The sequence below is a fragment of the Ranitomeya variabilis genome, chromosome 1, assembly GCF_051348905.1.
Source record: "Ranitomeya variabilis isolate aRanVar5 chromosome 1, aRanVar5.hap1, whole genome shotgun sequence".
Lineage (NCBI taxonomy): Eukaryota > Metazoa > Chordata > Amphibia > Anura > Dendrobatidae > Ranitomeya > Ranitomeya variabilis.
The window spans coordinates 855789981-855805193 of NC_135232.1; the positions used below are offsets into that span (position 1 = coordinate 855789981).

The 15213-nt window shown below is 40.0% G+C and overlaps 1 protein-coding gene across 1 annotated transcript in view; it reads right to left on the reverse strand.

The window, feature by feature from the left end:
* Nucleotides 1–15213, reverse strand: part of LOC143787895 (ovochymase-2-like) — a 160208-nt gene that overhangs the window by 125571 nt on the left and 19424 nt on the right. Inside the window, exons 4-9 of the mRNA XM_077277050.1 lie at nt 14442–14582; nt 11294–11385; nt 9350–9485; nt 8138–8299; nt 7504–7725; nt 6540–6680 (exon numbers count right to left, since the gene is read on the reverse strand). Of these exons, the coding sequence (XP_077133165.1) occupies nt 6540–6680; nt 7504–7725; nt 8138–8299; nt 9350–9485; nt 11294–11385; nt 14442–14582 (894 nt within the window). The remainder of the gene's footprint in view (nt 1–6539; nt 6681–7503; nt 7726–8137; nt 8300–9349; nt 9486–11293; nt 11386–14441; nt 14583–15213) is intronic.

The window sequence follows — 15213 nt, forward strand, 5'->3', positions numbered from 1 at the left end:
CATACCGCCGAACAAAAAGTGGAATAACACGCGATCAAAAAGACTGATATAAATATCCATGGTACCGCTGAAAACGTCATCTTGTCCCGCAAAAAACAAGCCGCCATACAACATTATCAGCAAAAAAATAAAAAAGTTATAGTCCTGAGAATAAAGCGATACGAAAATAATTATTTTTTCTATATTTTAGTTTTTATCGTATAAAAGCGCCAAAACATAAAAAAATGATATAAATGAGATATCGCTGTAATCGTACTGACCCGAAGAATAAAACTGCTTTATCAATTTTACCAAACGCGGAACGGTATAAACGCCTCCCCCAAAAGAAATTCATGAATAGCTGGTTTTTGGTCATTCTGCCTCACAAAAATCGGAATAAAAAGCGATCAAAAACGGTCACGTGTCCGAAAATGTTACCAATAAAAACGTCAACTCGTCCCGCAAAAAACAAGACCTCACATGACTCTGTGGAGCAAAATGTGGAAAAATTATAGGTCTCAAAATGTGGAGACGCAAAAACTTTTTTGCTATAAAAAGCGTCGCTGGTTTCACACTTGCGTTTTTGTCTGCAGCGTTTTTTGCACAAAAAAACGCATGCGTTTTTCCCTATATTTAACATTGAAAACGCATGCGTTTTTTTTGTACGCGTTTGGTCGCGTTTTCAAACGCATGCGTTTTTTTTCTGCATGCGTTCATTTTCAGAAATACAACCTGCAGTATTTTCTTGCGTTTTTAAGCACATGCGTTTGTTTGCGTTAAAAACGCATGCATTTAAACACAATGAAAAGCCACCCACCACCATCAAGGTGATAAAGGGATCCAAACCCTAACCCTAACTCTACCCCTAACCTCACCCCTAACCGTTTAATGAACATTTTCTGACAGTCATAGTGCCACGTATTTCAGTGCCACGTATTTCAGTGCCACGTATTTCAGTGCCACGTGTTTCAGTGCCACGTATTTCAGTGCCACGTATCACATATTTCAGTGCCACGTATCACGTATTTCAGTGCCACGTATCACGTATTTCAGTGCCACATATTTTAGTACCACGTATTTCAGTGCCACATATTTCAGTGCCACGTATTTCAGTGCCACGTATTTCAGTGCCACGTATTTCAGTGCCACGTATTTCAGTGCCACGTATTTTAGTGCCACGTATTTCAGTGCCACGTATCACGTATTTCAGTGCCACGTGTTTCAGTGCCACGTATTTAAGTGCCACGTATCACGTATTTCAGTGCCACGTATTTCAGTGCCACGTATTTCAGTGCCACGTATCACGTATTTCAGTGCCACGTATTTCAGTGCCACGTATTTCAGTGCCACGTATTTCAGTGCCACGTATTTCAGTGCCACGTATCACATATTTCAGTGCCACGTATTTCAGTGCCACGTATTTCAGTGCCACGTATTTCAGTGCCACGTATTTCAGTGCCACGTATTTCAGTGCCACGTATTTCAGTGCCACGTATCACGTATTTCAGTGCCACGTGTTTCAGTGCCACGTATTTAAGTGCCACGTATCACGTATTTCAGTGCCACGTATTTCAGTGCCACGTATTTCAGTGCCACGTATTTCAGTGCCACGTATTTCAGTGCCACGTATTTCAGTCACGTTTAGGGTTAGGGTTAGGGGTAGGGTTAGGGTTAGGGTTAGGGCTAGGGTTGGAGGTAAAGTTAGGGTTGGGGCTAAAGTTAGGGTTGGGGCTAAAGTTAGGGTTAGGGTTTGGATTACATTTACGTTTGGATTAGGGTTGGGATTAGAATTATGGGTGTGTCAGGGCTAGGGGTGTGGTTAGGGTTACCGTTGGGATTAGGGTTAGGGGTGTGTTTGGGTTAGGGTTTCAGGTAGAATTGGGGAGTTTCCACTGTCCAGGCACATCAGGGGCTCTACAAGCGCGACATGGCGTCCAATCTCAATTCCAGCCAATTCTGCGTTGAAAAAGTAAAACAGTGCTCCTTCCCTTCCGAGCTCTCCCGTGCGCCCAAAAAGGGGTTTACCCCAACATATGTGTTATCAGCGTACTCGGGACAAATTGAACAACAACTTCTGGGGTCCAAGTTCTCTTGTTATCCTTAGGAAAATAAAAATTTGGGGGGCTAAAAATCATTTTTGTGGGAAAAAAAAGATGTTTTATTTTCACGGCTCTGCGTTATAAACTGTAGTGAAACACTTGGGGGTTCAAAGTTCTCACAACACATCTAGATAAGTTCCTTGGGAGGTCTAGTTTCCAATATGGGGTCACTTGTGGGGGGTTTGTACTGTTTGGGTACATCAGGGGCTCTGCAAATGCAACGTGACGCCTGCAGACCAATCCATTTAAGGCTGCATTCCAAATGGCGCTCCTTCCCTTCCGAGCTCTGTCATGCACCCAAACAGTGGTTCCCCCCCACATATGGGGTATCAGCGTACTCAGGACAAATTGGACAACAACTTTTGGGGTCTAATTTATCCTGTTACCCTTGTGAAAATACAAAACTGGGGGCTAAAAAATCATTTTTGTGAAAAAAAAAAAGAATTTTTATTTTCACGGCTTTGCGCTATAAACTTTAGTGAAACACTTGGGGGTTCAAAGTTCTCAAAACACATCTAGATAAGTTCTTTGGGAGGTCTAGTTTCCAATATGGGGTCACTTGTGGGGGGTTTGTACTGTTTGGGTACATCAGGGGCTCTGCAAATGCAACGTGACGGCTGCTGACCAATCCATTTAAGTCTGCATTCCAAATGGCGCTCCTTCCCTTCCGAGCTCTGTCATGCGCCCAAACAGTGGTTCCCCCCCACATATGGGGTATCAGCGTACTCAGGACAAATTGGAAAACAAATTTTGGGGTCCAATTTATTCTGTTACCCTTGTAAAAATACAAAGCTGGGTGCTAAAAAATCATTTTTGAGAAAAAAAATAAAAATTATTTTCACGGCTCTGCGTTATAATCTGTAGTGAAACACTTGGGGGTTCAAAGCTCTCAAAACACATCTAGATAAGTTCCTTAGGGGGTCTACTTTCCAAAATGGTGTCACTTGTAGGGAGTTTCAATGTTTAGGCACATCAGGGGCTCTCCAAACGCAACATGGCGTCCCATCTCAATTCCAGTCAATTTTGCATTGAAAAGTCAAATGGCGCTCCTTCCCTTCCAAGCTCTGCCATGCGCCCAAACAATGGTTTACACCCACATATGGGGTATCAGCGTACTCAGGACAAATTGCACAACATTTTTTGGGGTCCAATTTCTTCTCTTACCCTTGGGAAAATAAAAAATTGGGGGCGAAAAGATCATTTTTGTGAAAAAATATGATTTTTTATTTTTACGGCTCTGCATTATAAACTTCTGTGAAGCACTTGGTGGGTCAAAGTGCTCACCACACATCAAGATAAGTTCCTTAGGGGGTCTACTTTCCAAAATGGTGTCACTTGTAGGGGGTTTCAGTGTTTAGGCACATCAGGGGCTCTCCAAACGCAACATGGCGTCCCATCTCAATTCCAGTCAATTTTGCATTGAAAAGTCAAATGGCGCTCCTTCCCTTCCAAGCTCTGCCATGCGCCCAAACAATGGTTTACACCCACATATGGGGTATCAGCGTACTCAGGACAAATTGCACAACATTTTTTGGGGTCCAATTTCTTCTCTTACCCTTGGGAAAATAAAAAATTGGGGGCAAAAAGATCATTTTTGTGAAAAAATATGATTTTTTATTTTTACGACTCTGCATTATAAACTTCTGTGAAGCACTTGGTGGGTCAAAGTGCTCACCACACATCTAGATAAGTTCCTTAGGGGGTCTACTTTCCAAAATGGTGTCACTTGTAGGGAGTTTCAATGTTTAGGCACATCAGGGGCTCTCCAAACGCAACATGGCGTCCCATCTCAATTCCAGTCAATTTTGCATTGAAAAGTCAAATGGCGCTCCTTCCCTTCCAAGCTCTGCCATGCGCCCAAACAATGGTTTACACCCACATATGGGGTATCAGCGTACTCAGGACAAATTGCACAACATTTTTTGGGGTCCAATTTCTTCTCTTACCCTTGGGAAAATAAAAAATTGGGGGCGAAAAGATCATTTTTGTGAAAAAATATGATTTTTTATTTTTACGGCTCTGCATTATAAACTTCTGTGAAGCACTTGGTGGGTCAAAGTGCTCACCACACATCTAGATAAGTTCCTTAGGGGGTCTACTTTCCAAAATGGTGTCACTTGTAGGGAGTTTCAATGTTTAGGCACATCAGGGGCTCTCCAAACGCAACATGGCGTCCCATCTCAATTCCAGTCAATTTTGCATTGAAAAGTCAAATGGCGCTCCTTCCCTTCCAAGCTCTGCCATGCGCCCAAACAATGGTTTACACCCACATATGGGGTATCATCGTACTCAGGACAAATTGCACAACATTTTTTGGGGTCCAATTTCTTCTCTTACCCTTGGGAAAATAAAAAATTGGGGGCAAAAAGATCATTTTTGTGAAAAAATATGATTTTTTATTTTTACGGCTCTGCATTATAAACTTCTGTGAAGCACTTGGTGGGTCAAAGTGCTCACCACACATCAAGATAAGTTCCTTAGGGGGTCTACTTTCCAAAATGGTGTCACTTGTAGGGGGTTTCAGTGTTTAGGCACATCAGGGGCTCTCCAAACGCAACATGGCGTCCCATCTCAATTCCAGTCAATTTTGCATTGAAAAGTCAAATGGCGCTCCTTTCCTTCCGAGCTCTGCCATACGCCCAAACAGTGGTTTACCCTCACATATGGGGTATCAGCGTACTCAGGACAAATTGTACAACAACTTTGGGGGTCCATTTTCTCCTGTTACCCTTGGTAAAATAAAACAAATTGGAGCTGAAATAAATTGTGTGTGAAAAAAAGTTAAATGCTCATTTTTATTTAAACATTCAAAAAATTCCTGTGAAACACCTGAAGGGTTAATAAACTTCTTGAATGTGGTTTTGAGCACCTTGAGGGGTGCAGTTTTTAGAATGGTGTCACACTTGAGTATTTTCTATCATATAGACCCCTCAAAATGACTTCAAATGAGATGTGGTCCCTAAAAAAAAATGGTGTTGTAAAAATGAGAAATTGCTGGTCAACTTTTAACCCTTATAACTCCGTCACAAAAAAAAATTTTGGTTCCAAAATTGTACTGATGTAAAGTAGACATGTGGGAAATGTTACTTATTAAGTATTTTGCGTGACATATGTCTGTGATTTAAGGGCATAAAAATTCAAAGTTAGAAAATTGCGAAATTTTCAAAATTTTCGCCAAATATTCGTTTTTTTCACAAATAAATGCAAGTTATATCGAATAAATTTTACCACTAACATGAAGTACAATATGTCACGAGAAAACAATGTCAGAATCGCCAAGATCCGTCAAAGCGTTCCAGAGTTATAGCCTCATAAAGGGACAGTGGTCAGAATTGTAAAAATTGGCCCGGTCATTAACGTGCAAACCACCCTTGGGGGTGAAGGGGTTAAAGGGAATCTGTCAGCAGAGTTTTTCCATATAATCTGAGAACAGTGAAAGTTAGGCACGGAAACATAGATTTCAGGGATGTTAAAACAATGAATGTTTTATTGCCAGGAGATTATCACTAACTGGATTACAGCTTGCCTGAGCCCTGCTCTGACCATGACCCCTTCTATTATAAGCAGCTCAGTGTCAGTAGACAGTGTACACAGAATTCTGTTTCATGCTACATCTAAAAACTCTTATGTCATAATGGCTGCACCCAGTAAACCAAGTGACACATTGATGGAATCAGGGTCTCTTTTCCTAAACTATACTGCTCTCTGATGAGGAAGCTTAAACCTGGTCCCTTTAAGTGTCTATTATACTACTATCAAATCAACAACTAAATAGCATGTTTCTGCATTAATAAAGCACTAGACTTGTTATTATGATTTTTAACTCAACCTCCCAGAATACTACAATTAATTTCTAATGGATTAAGATAATCTGAGAATTTTCACATGTAATAGTCTATTTAAAAAGTCTCCTTTTTGGTACATAGGACTCATGTAGGAAACCAAAGAAAACATTCTGGCCCAAAAATTTTTTAATTTGAGCTTTGTTAAAAAATATTTTAAATCAGTGAAATAGGCTGACCATGAATTCAGAGTACTGAGGTGTAAACAGTCAGCCAGCTGTTGGCACACGTACACTTATTGCGGATGCTGAAAAAGTCAGACATCCACCCAAACATATTGTCATCCATCCAAAAAAGGGACACTCTCCACCTGGTATCCATTTTTTTAGATGATCATCTGGGAAACACACCACGTTCTTCTTAAAGTTGATGTATGAGGGTAAGCTCCAAGTTTATGAAGTGTACCTTTTATGCTTGCACATTTGAAGTGAAAACTGGTAACCTACCACGTGTTTGGGTGTGGGAAGAAACGTGTAGAAGTACATACAATTTACATGCAAATATTGCCTGCTGAAAACTGAAGACCTTAGCAGAGCATTTAGCTGTGTAGCCATTATCCCACCAAGAAATCACAGAATATTGAAGAACTGTTGTATGTCCAACCTTCACCAACCATTACCTTCAATATCATCAGGCAGGACCTCTTCCCATTTTACCTCAAAACCACGATCAGTTTTTAAATTGTCAGTTGAGAATTTCAGGAAAAGCTTGTTGCTAGAGCTGATGATCACTGGAGGCTTAACAAATCCACAGTAACTGCCTGGAATGCCAAAACAGATTAAAGTGACATCCTGGATGCTGCATTATTAGCTAAATAAAGACAAATAGCCGCTCATATTAGGCAGGATGACAGGAGACAGTGATCCTTATAATATGTCTAAAATGTCCCAATAAAATCTAAGATAAGAAAATCCTTTAAAGGATTATTTCCCAACCTTAATCTATCCCACTTATTACTATAAAGCTAAATTGGTGGAGCAAAGAAACCCCAATTTGACACTAAGTACCTACAATGCAAAATATGGGCAAGTAAGATTTGTTTTTAGAATGTTAAGGGGTTTTCACACGAACATAGTATATTTTAATAGATCTTGGAATAATAATAAGTTCCACAATTGGATGTGTTAAAAAATGTTCCTGTGCTGAGATAATCTTATAAATGTGCCCCTGCTGTGTACTGTGTAATGGCTGTGTCTGACCGTGCAGGGACATGGGTTGATCATACCACAGCTCCTGGGCAGGGGAGGAAGGAAAAGAGTATACAGACAGGACAGAGGGGGGATCACAGCTGCTGGTTCTGTGAGGTAAAACATTGCTTAAAAACAGGCAGGGAAATGTTTTATCTCACAGAAAGTTGTGATCCCCTGCTGTAATATTTTTTCCTCTGCTGCTTAGGAGCTGTGGTATACTCAGACTATGTTTCTTCATGGTCTTCGTTTATAAAATTACCTCAGCATAAGAACATTTTTTAACACATCCAATTGTGGAACTTATTTTATATTCTAAAATGCACTTTCTTATGGGACAACCCCTTTAATTCTGCCAAACAGGTTTCACATTGTTTTTTAAACCATTTTTTTTACCTATCGTATCAAAGCTGTCCGATATTTCCAGCACGTCCCCAGTACATTGTCCTATTTCCCCATCCATAGCAAGATCGGTGAATGCCAGTTTTACAAGCCATCCTGGAGTCACCGAGATATTCCAGCTGCAAAGGAGATCAGTTGGGTAGGTATCAGGGTAATTCATGGAGTAAATAAAACCCTTGCGTCCTTCTTGTAGAGCATTACTTCCACACCCGGAATCTGCAGGAAACAACACAAAGAAATATGGTACACAATACATAGTTGGTGAATCAGGTTAATAGAAAACTGGATAAACATCATTGAAATGTGCTAACACTACATAGTAGGTAAAGGCTATATGCACTTCCACAATTCCTGTACTTTTTCAAGTTCAAAACCACACTACTGCTTTGTGTCTCAAGCGCTATGCAGCCCTATTTATCGTCATGGTAACAGACTGTAAACAATTTATTCTTTATTCAGCAGCCATTTTTCCTTCCTTCCATAATTCACTATGATTCTCTTTCCCTTTGCGCACTTTCTACTCTCATTGTGATTAGTTGGCAGTGTGGAATTTTCTTCCTACTTTTGTATTATATTACTATAGACATTTAATGAAAAAAGAAACCTATTGAAATAGGTTGATAGTTACCGATGTAAGATGGGCTTTCTGTCGGAATAGCGTCCCCTTCAAATGCAATGTATTTAGCATGGAATGATCCTCGCCCACCCTGTTCATTTGCTTTGAAACGAACCAACAATGAATTTGATGTTGCAAGAACAGGAGCTGGGATTTCTTTTCCACAAAACTGCCCTGTAGCAAAAACAACAACATTGTACAAAGTGAAGAATTAATAGAGAAAAAAAAGTGTCAAGGTATTTAGCGAACTGATGGCAGAGAATAGCTACAGAAATGTAGTTTGCTGTGATTACGGTAGTTCCCCTCCATATTTCAGTGTGCATTGTGACTAGTCCTTTTATTAGCACTCATAAGAAATATGGTAGCCTCTAAGAAAATACTTGGGTCGCTTGATTAACATAATGTTCAGCCAACTAACTCCTGTTATATTTCCATCTTACTGTACAGTTGTAAAATAGAAATATAAGAGCATACAGATGTCATTTCAGGATCTCCAGCTTGGTTTCCCCTCCACGAGACAATAAGGGGGGACTCTACCTGGTGGACCTAGATTTCTATAGCTCATGAAATGGTTTGCATAGTATATCATTTCCATGCAGCAATAAGTAGGTCGCAGAAAGTCCTACCTTTAGTCCTATCTTTAGAGGACAGATTGTGGTTCTGAAGGTCATGGACAACTATCTATGTATGGACATTTATAAAGCGTATACGGTCAATCACTGAGTAACTATGTTCAACTCCTAACCACAGAATTGATAAAGGTTTAAATGAAGGAAAATATAAGTCATACTGAATCTTTCTAAAGAAAAAATATGCATATCGATCTGCTCAGCTATTGCCTCAGTCTGCTCTTGTTTATTGGAAAGGGAGAAGAGCGTCAGAATCGGAGGCATTCAGGGATTTTTACAAGTAGAGTTAGCGAATATGTTCGGAATTGGTCGCCGAATCTGAATTTGCCATATTTCTGCCAAATTGGTACCCTATTGGTGCTGAATTTATGTTTGATGATCAGTCCCGAACATATTCGTTTATATCTGCTCCCATTGACACCAATGACGTTCGGCTGTGTTCAGCGAATATTGCAAAAACAATATTCGCTGCCAATCGTAATTGGACCTGAATTTTGAAAAAATTGCTCATCTCTTTTTACAAGATGTCTAGCTCAATTTTTTGGAGCAAGTGAAATGTCCACTTTAATTTATTGCTGCAATAGAAGAAACATACCCAATTTCTGAGATCCTTTTCCATCACCATCATAAATTTCAACCACTTCATTACAACCAGCAAGTCCTGGAAGTTCTAAGTCAAATTTTGTAAAGGACAGTTTTACTCTGGAACCAGCATTAACTGATATTTTCCACTGCAAGATAAGTAAAAAAAATCTACATAAAGGAAGTACAGATGTTTTTTGACCTGTTATCCTGTTATAAAACTTGCGGTACGTAACTTATTTGTTGCAGATTTTCAATGTGGAACTTACATTGAAATTCCTCCACAGAATACAAAATAAGGGTTCGCTCACATCTGTGTATAAAAACGCAGAGTACAAAGGGATAAAAAGATCGTAGTGCACTCCCACCAATGTTATTCAAAAAGGCAGTGTCATCTCCTTTTTTTTTTTCCTCAGCTGGAATTGAGTTGAGGAAAAAATTGCAGCTTGTTGGAAATGGCCATGTAGAATGGCCGAGACTCACCAATGCAAGTCAATGGGTGTGAGAAAAAAAACGGATTGCACACAGACCATGCGTATGCCATCCGATTTTTTTTCTCGCACACACTTCTCAAATGATCTCATTCGCAAAAGGATTCCTACAAAATGGAGGCACAGAGATTTTATACAAAAGGTATGGACGTCATCAACATTTCAGATGCTTTACGTAGATAACGTTAGTTTAGCGTCTAAAAACCTGCTGATAGGTCCCTTTTAAAGTTCTAAAATGTTCATGATTTTACTCCCCTCTCCCAGACATGCCTCTACAGTGAATGAGAAAGAAACTGCACACCAAAAGGTATGGAGAGACCATTAATTAACATTTATTCAACATATCTCATATCCATAGATTACACAGTCATCAGTACAGCAAAAACATAATGTTTTGGATAAATACCCTTCATCAGATAAGTCTATTGTAGCAAAGGCACTCAAAATTAGGTCAAGAATTTGGGCTGGGCTTCTCCAGAGCAAAAAACCGTGACCAAGTATTGGGTACAGTGAGTGGTATGTGTGTGTGTGCGCGCCCTATACAAATTAAAGGTGTGGTGCGCCACCTACTCTATTGATTATTGCCTCTATTTACAGCTGTATGCCCCACTGTTACAAGATATAATATAGTGCTGCCATTTCTCCCTTACTTTACGGGCTACACAGCTCTGCTGCTCATTGAAATTGCTTTGCTGCTATACTAGACATCATTCTGCTAGTAGACATAGCTCTCCTACATTGCAGGATCTGCTGCTCAGCATGTGAAACATGATCCCTCTGTACACAGAAATGAGGGGGATTGCCAGGAAGCAGCAGAGAGAGATAGCTGGAAGATGGCTATATGTGATGCCATGTGCTAGAGTTTAGCGAGAGAAGGTAGATGATCATGTGTTTAGAGAAAAGGACATCCTACAGAGAGACAAAGACCAGGGGCATGGTCATATGATTGTGTGAAAGACTGTCTTACACAGTTACACAGGTAGCTTTCTACAGACAGTTCATAAGTAAGTGATTAATCATACTACATTAAACCATTTGTACAGAATTGTAAGCCCCCAATAACAGCACTGGATGACACCATACACAAGCCTAAGGCAAGTTATTACTTCCCATCAGTTGGGAAAAGCACCCATGCCAAGCATTTGTCTATGAGTATAATTATGTGTAGCTATATGAATTATTATAAGATAATAATATGTTATATTGGATCTTCACTTCTACTTCAGTGATCAATTGACCTTACACAACAGTTTGTTGGGTGTTTCATCCTAAGTGATAATTAAGTTAATAAACAGTCATTGATGCCAGAATTGCAAGCTTTGAGTGACTTGACAGTAATTGTAGCCTTATTTTCATATTTAGCAGTTAAAGCCGCACCTGGCAATAATTCCCAATCCAAATAAAGCAAGCTAATACTGTGCTTCATGGAAATCCTTCATCACACTGAAATGGAGAGAAGTAATTACCTGGTACAGGTCATAATTCTTGTTGTTGTACGTGCTTGGGGACTGGAACTCTCCGGTGTTACCCTCTAAATATCCTCCACCTCCCACAATGTCTGCAAAAAATAGATTTTGAAAATATTCTTAATCACTGTCATAAAAAGGTTGGACATTTTCTTTTATCGGAGTACTTGCACTACTATTTTTAATACATTCACTGAATACAGATTTTATCCATGAACTGGGAATTTGGAGAATGACTGATCAGTCCTGGTGGAGAAAGAAGCAGATGTCTCTGATAAGATCTATTACAAAGATTCCTATTTTCACATTTGTTCTTGACTTATGAAAATGATGGTTAATATTTTAATATTTTTAGTTCTTTGTTTTTTTTCTGAGCAAATATGTTGCCTAAAGCATTATTCACTACTAAGAAACCCGCTGAAATGGATTATGCTTAGCATTAGCAGACAGCGTGAGCATGAGAGCCTTACCTAGTTAATATAGTCATGATTAAAGGTTTCATTCAATGTAATAAACTAGGAGCAGTTTTAGGCACAGGTCCTGGATACCATTTATAACAGACTGAGGAGTGCTAATTAATCTTTCTGTGAAGTAGGTAGCAGTATACAACACCATTTACTGCATGGCGCATTTATCAGCAGCATGGGAACACAGGTATTTCACAGGAGATGAAGACAATTCTCCCTGCAGTGCTATCTATTTACCTTTCTGTCGCTACATTATTTTTAGTCTTATTTTATTGCTCTGATAGGTTTGTACTTTTTATTATTTCAATTTTTTTTTAGAGGGAGAGGGTTTTTTTCTTACAGAGAAGAAAACTAGGAAGAATAAAAAACACCTCTCCTGAAAAAACCCCATAAACAATCATAAAATCGTCACAAATAAGAAATATTAGTTGTCATAGCTCAAATGCTATTTAGATACAGCAATCATTTTGATTGTATCCTATTAAAAACAAGACTCCAATCAAAAATAATGATATTTTATTAATTCAAAATGTAATTTGAAAGTCCCACTCCTCTACAATGTAAAAATGTAATAATCTCATAATTGGACAAAGTGCTTAGTGCGGTATGCAATGTAAACCACTATGTTGCAGCATGTTTATATATTAATTCTACATTAGTTCTTGTGGTTCTTGTCCTTAGTATTGATAAGCTGCACTCTTCTCACACTGTGATATTCAGCATACTTTGTTTTGGCTGACCATCTTGGAGTCCTAGACTTTCTTCCACATGGTTGATTATTATATAATCTCTTCATTGTGTGCAAGAGTGTCACTTCCATTTGTGATTTTTTTTCATTAAGCCTTTTATTTTAGGTTCATAGTATTAGTCTGGGTGTGTTAAACTCATTTTCACAGAGGAACACATCAGCATCTTGGTTTTCTTCAAAGGGCCACTTTTAATTGTAAGTGCTTATGTAGATGTCCGTTCAACAGGGTACGACCACGGACTGTAATGCACAGATTGGCCTGGGGCTATAAGACAGCTGTCCCTGAGTAGTAGGGCTATAAGACAGCTGTATCTGGGTAGAAGGGTTTTGACAGTTGTCCTTGGGTAGTAGTGCTAAGTGCACTGTCACTGGGTAGTAGGGCTAGGAGAGCTGTCCCTGGGTAGTGGGGCTAAGAATGCTGGCCTCAGGATAGTAGAGATATAAGACATCTGTATCTGGGTAGTAGAGCTGTACTACATCTGTTCCTGAGTAGTAGGGCTAAGGCAACTGTTCTTGGATAGTAAGACTAAGAGCGCTGTCCTCTGGTTATTGTGGCTAAGAGTGCTGTCCCCGGGCAGTAGGGCTAAGAGAACTGTCCTTGAGTAGTAGGGTTAAGACCGCTGTCCTGGAGTACTAGAGCTAAGAGAGCAGTCCCTGGGTAGTAGGGTTAAGACTGGTGTCCTTGAGTACTAGGGCTAAGAGACTGGATAGTAGGGCTTAGAGAGCTGTCCTTGGTTAGTAGGGTTAAGACCAGTGTCCCTGAGTACTAGAGCTAAGAGAGCTGTCCCCAGGTAGCAGCGCTAATAGAGCTGTCTTTAGGTTGTAGGACTGAGAGCTGTCTTCTGGGTAGTGGGGCTAACAGCTGTTCCTGAATAGTCTTGGCAAGACAGCTGTCCTTGGGCAGTATGGCTCAGAGCGCTGGCCTCTGGGTAGTAGGGCTATAAGACAGCTGTATTTAAGTGGCAGAGCTATAAGAGAGCTGTCCCTGAGCACTAGGACTAAGAGAGCTGTCCTCTGGGTAGTAGGGCTAAGAGAGCTGTACCTGAGTAGTAGGGCTTAGAGAGCTGGTTGCATTCACTTTTTGTGCTAGCTGACTGTGTTCACTCAGTTCACTTTTATGCTTGTTGACTGTGTTCACTTTTTGTGCCATCTGATTGCATTCACTTGGTTTCATACATGACACCCATTTCTTGTGCTGGAGCTGCCCCCTCTTCTAAGCACTAGCTGCATCCACTCAGATTCAAAGATAGCACCAGCTCCATGTGCTGGCTTCGTCCTCTGTGTTGACGTAGAAAGCCATTACTTAGTAGAGGGTGTGGAGCCAGAACAGGGGGCAGGTTCCACCTTAGATTTTCAGCTTTGGCGCACACTTCCACACTGCTCTGACCCGCTCTCCATATGGAGGAAGTGGAGAGCCAGTCCTTCTGTGTCCTATAGTCGTGAGCCACATAAAATATGTCGGCCCGGGCCTTGAGTTTGACACTTTTGTTAGTTGCATATTCACAACCACCCCACAATGAATATTGAATGTATACATGTTTCAGTAGCTTTTCATGCAGTGACACAGTGGCTTACATTGCACTACGCATTTTGCTCCAATTATGAGATTATTATCTTTTTTTGTGATTTGGCAAATAGAATCACAAATTGTTAAAATTCGCCATTGAATTGATTTGCTCATCTTTACCTGCTAACTTTGCAGTATATGATTGTTTGTGTTCTTCCAGTTCTACCGTCACAAATCTGTGTGCAGCAGATAACCACATAATTGCCTGCATGGGCTACGATTGGTTGCTAATGCCTAGAGGACCAACTGATAACTGTAACTATATCTAAAAAATCAATAGACATGTTCTATGCAGTTACTTTTCTGCTTGCAAACAAAATCTACTTAAAAGCAAATATAAAAGAAAAGAAGAAGCTGTTTACTCACCTGCTATGTTTTGGGGATCTATAGCTTCATATTTGGCATGAAATCCTTTGTCATTGTTTTTACTATTAGTGATAAATGTCACAAAAATTCTGTTCCCGGCTGAAACTAGCGGCTTAGGAACAGTGTGTCCACAGTATGTACCTGATAAGAAAAATTTTAATATAGCAGTGCAGCTTTATCAATATATACACAAAGTCCAGTGAATTGTCTTAGACTGGTTCACACGGAGGCAGGTGAATCTCCCAGTGGGCCGCTGTGCGAGAATGCCCCCCATCTCTTTGTATTTAACAATATACCCAGTTTAATATTACATAGAAAGATAGCTACATTTACAGTACCTTGAAAAAGTATTCATACTCCCTGAGCATTTCACATTTGTTCTCTTTGCAACCACAAACTTAAATGTATTTTATTGGAATTTTATGTGATATACCAACACAAAGTAGCAAGTACTTGTGAAGTGTAAAGGAAATGATACATGGTTTCCTAATTATTTTAGAAATATAAATCTGAAGATTTTGACCTGCATTTCAATTCAGCTCCCTGAGTCACTACTACTAGGACCACCTGTGATGAACCCGCACCTCGCCACCCCGCCTGACGTCACTATTATGTCAGACGGGTCACGTAATGTGGTCTCCCCACTTTCACCAATGTGATGTTCCATACGCCCTGGCGACGCTTAAGGTCAACATGGTACAGTTTTACACAGACGCCCCCTATCCACACGGGCCCAGGGAGGCAAGGGGAGTGAGAGGATGTGCTCCATATA